The sequence below is a fragment of the Rattus norvegicus genome, chromosome 8, assembly GCF_036323735.1.
Source record: "Rattus norvegicus strain BN/NHsdMcwi chromosome 8, GRCr8, whole genome shotgun sequence".
Lineage (NCBI taxonomy): Eukaryota > Metazoa > Chordata > Mammalia > Rodentia > Muridae > Rattus > Rattus norvegicus.
The window spans coordinates 49,027,840-49,031,563 of record NC_086026.1 but is presented as its reverse complement, the minus strand read 5'-3'; the positions used below and the strand labels follow the sequence as shown (position 1 = coordinate 49,031,563).

The following is a 3,724-nucleotide window of genomic DNA, read 5'->3' as shown; positions in this document are numbered from 1 at the left end:
TATTCCCCAAATGGAATAAGTAACCTTAGCTAAAAGAGCTATCTTCTATGCATATAAAGAAAAATGAACCATAGATTGATTTGATGGATTTAAATACATGCTTATAGGTTTTTCAGGTTGCCCTTTATGGGTTAACTCTTGGACATTCAAAAATTCTTTTTTTTCCTTGTGTTAAAAATTTGTAAATCCATTCCTCCCTGACAACCATTTTTCCCCACCAAAATAATCACATACTAACAATAATCTCATGACTGAACACACATTGTTGTCTCTGCACACTTTCTAAAGCAAAACACCTTAGATATGGTATATTTTTGCTGTGGCAAATATTTCTTTACACATGTAGCTTCCTTTTTTGAAATATCTTATTTAGAGCTAGTTTGACATCCCTGTTCCTCAGGCTGTAGATCATGGGATTCAGCATGGGCACAACAGTAGTGTAAAACACAGAGGACACTTTGCCTTTGTCTTTGGAGCTGACAGAGAAGGGCTGTAGGTACATGAATGCCAGGGAACCAAAGAAAACAGAAACAGCACAGAAGTGGGAGCTACATGTGCTGAAGGCTTTGAATCTGCCCTCGGTGGATTTGATACGGAGGATGCTAGCAATGATGAAGACATAAGAACCCAGGATGGTCAGGGTTGGAATAAAGATATTGAAAGCACTGAGACACAGGAGTACTACCTCATTGACGTAAGTGCTGGAGCAGGCAAGCTCCATTAATGGGAACAGATCACAGAAGTAATGGTTTATTATATTATTCTTACAGAAAACCACTCTTAGCATGCAAAGGGTATGGATTGCTGCACCAATGAAGCCCATACCATACACCCCACCTACCATCCGTGCACAGACTTGGTAAGACATGGTGACATTGTAGAGCAAGGGGTTACAAATGGCAACATAGCGGTCATACGCCATTGCGGCCAACATATGACACTCAGAGATAACAAAAGCAATGAAGAAATAGAGTTGAGTCATACATTCCTGATAGGAGATGACATTTTTTGTTGTCACAAAGTTCACAAGCATTTTTGGGGTGATTATAGTTGAATAACAGAGGTCAATAAAAGATAAACTGCTGAGGAAGAAATACATGGGGGTGTGCAGGTGAGAGCTGAGCAGGATCAGGATGATCATGCCCAGGTTCCCCAGTACCGTAAACAGATAGATCCCAAGGAAGAGGAGGAACATGGGCAGCTGCAGCTCTGCTTTGTCTGTTAACCCAGCGAGGATGAACTCAGTCACTCTGGATTGATTGTCCTTTGCCATTTCTTCTTGAGAGTTCTATTTAAGAAGTTTAAAAAAAGGAATTATATATTTATTGTGCTTACAGACATTGAAATGTAATTAAGTCTTTGGAAACAGATATCACCAATTCTCTGGCAATAATTTGTGCATATTAGGTGGCAAAATAAAAAGTGATCACTTAATTTAAGAAATATGCAAATTACAGGAAGATCTAAGCCATCTGCATCCATCTGTGTTCAATTGCAGAGGAGTATGATCATGTTTCGCCAGAAACTCTTGAAGGATAGGTAATATTACTTTGATTTTATCCCTCAGGACTCTATGTCCTTTGCTTATAATACTCTTATCTACCTTATACATGAAGATTTCATATTAAATATGTATATCATTCACAAGAACTCTCAATCAATACTACTGGATGACTCACAGGGAAATTTAATTTACAAATAAAATAAAAATTCCTTGTACCTTTATTCCATATTGAATCTAAGATTTTATTTTGGCAATTAGTTGAATAAAAATAAGATATTTTAATGTATGAAAAAAACATGAAGTTGTGTCTTCTTATAAATAATAGTGTTCTATACAGAAAATTGTAAATGACAAACATACACAAACCTATATCTATTGAAGTACTGTATAAAGTTAATGAAAATATACAAAGCAAGATCAACAAGAAACTCAAAAATCATAAAATTTACTTCAAATGTGTAATTTTGTAAAGCTCTTGTGAGTGAGAGAAATGTAAACCACAGTAGTTAAAAGGAAGTAAAGAGCTATGTAAATGGAATTCAAAGATTTAGCATTGTTAAAATGAAAAAATCTAAAAAGTCACATAAATTCAACACAATGGCTCTGAACTTACAACTGTGTTTTTGTAAATATTGATGCACATAGCATACAATGCCTCAAGAATATGTGGCGCCCTGGAAAATCAGAGAAAATTAGAAAGACAGGACTAAAGTTAGAGATTTTACCTTTTCCAACTTGGAAATTGTTTTAAGATTTACAATATCAATATCATGTCATATTTCCTTAAGCATAAATGTACAAATCAATGAAATGAAATTGATATTGTATAAATGTCACATCTTCAAATCTATGAAGAAATAAATCCATATAAAGATTTTATGACGTTCCAGTAGTCATAGTAATTTTTCAACATATGGTATTAAAATAATTAGATAGCTTCTTTTCATCAATAAAATAATCAAAAATGGGAAATAGAAATAAACATAAGAGCCAATGATATAACAATAATGTTGCTGTAGTTGTTGTTATTGTTGTAGATAATGATGATGGTGATGATGATGAAGATGATGATGATGATGATAAACCAACAGACTAAATCATTTCACATTTGGAATTGATGAGTCTTTTGGTAAGGGGCCCAAAGCAGAGAAAATCATACAAAATTAGTAAACTGAGCACTATTAAAAAATATAATTGTGCTTTAAAAATTACAATGTATATCTTGAAAAGATGAAATATAGAATGAGAAAAAGGTTCAAGAAATATATATGAAGAAGAAATTCTAAGTAGTGTACAAAAGAACACACAGGATATAACAATTGAAAGCACAATGATTCTATTTCTAATGGTCAAAAGGTGTCAGTAGCCATTCCTCCATTGGGAATACACACATGGACAATAACCACCTAGCACTCTTGGCTATCACTGGCTAATAAGGAACTTCAAATAAAAATCACAATGGAATAGCATTTCACACAAATCATGAAGTTATAATAAAAAGACAGTATTGCCAACGGGGTGAAAACATTATCATTATGACACATTTCTCCTGGTATTTTAAAATGTTGTACAATATTTGGAGAACAGCCTTGTTTTAAAAACAAAAAGCTTGTGTTTTTAGCTGGAGCCCCAACCTCGCTGATCCCAGCCCACAGCTCATTGCTCCCAAACCCCTTGGGAGAGAGAGCTCATTGCCCAGACAGGTGGGCACTCCTGAGACTGCAGAGCGGGAGAGACCACAAATACTGCCTACCCCTGCCCACATCTCTGACCAAGGAGGAAACTGTATAGGTCCTCTGGGAACCAGAAGATAGGGGCACTTGAGTGGCATGTCCCCTGCAGTCCAGACACTGCCCGGAGCTGAAGGCTCTCGGTCAACAGTTCTCTTCACCCAAATCTCATGAGAGGGAGTGCTAAACCTTCAGAGGGGCAGACATGCCTGGGAAGCTCACATTTCTGACTTCAGAGGAAAACACCTAACGCTATCTGGGACCTTGGTGCACGGGGGTTCCGAGGAAAAGGCAGCACAAGGCCCTTCTGGTTGCTGCTCTCATGGAGAGCTCAAAAGCAGCCCCCCACAAGCAACATCAGCCATGGGACCACAGGAAAGACCAACTTTTCTGCTCCAGGAGACCTGCCTGGTAGACTCAGGACACAGGCCCACAGGAACAGTGGAAGACCAGTAGACAGGAAATACTACAGGCCGGAAAGCAGAACACT

The 3,724-nt window shown here is 37.2% G+C and overlaps 1 protein-coding gene across 1 annotated transcript; it reads right to left on the bottom strand.

The window, feature by feature from the left end:
* Positions 1-334: 334 nt before the first annotated feature.
* On the bottom strand, positions 335-1,273 carry Or8g50 (olfactory receptor family 8 subfamily G member 50). The gene has a single exon (NM_001000471.1). The coding sequence runs from the start codon at positions 1,271-1,273 to the stop codon at positions 335-337; it is 939 nt and encodes a 312-aa protein (NP_001000471.1).
* Positions 1,274-3,724: the final 2,451 nt, after the last annotated feature.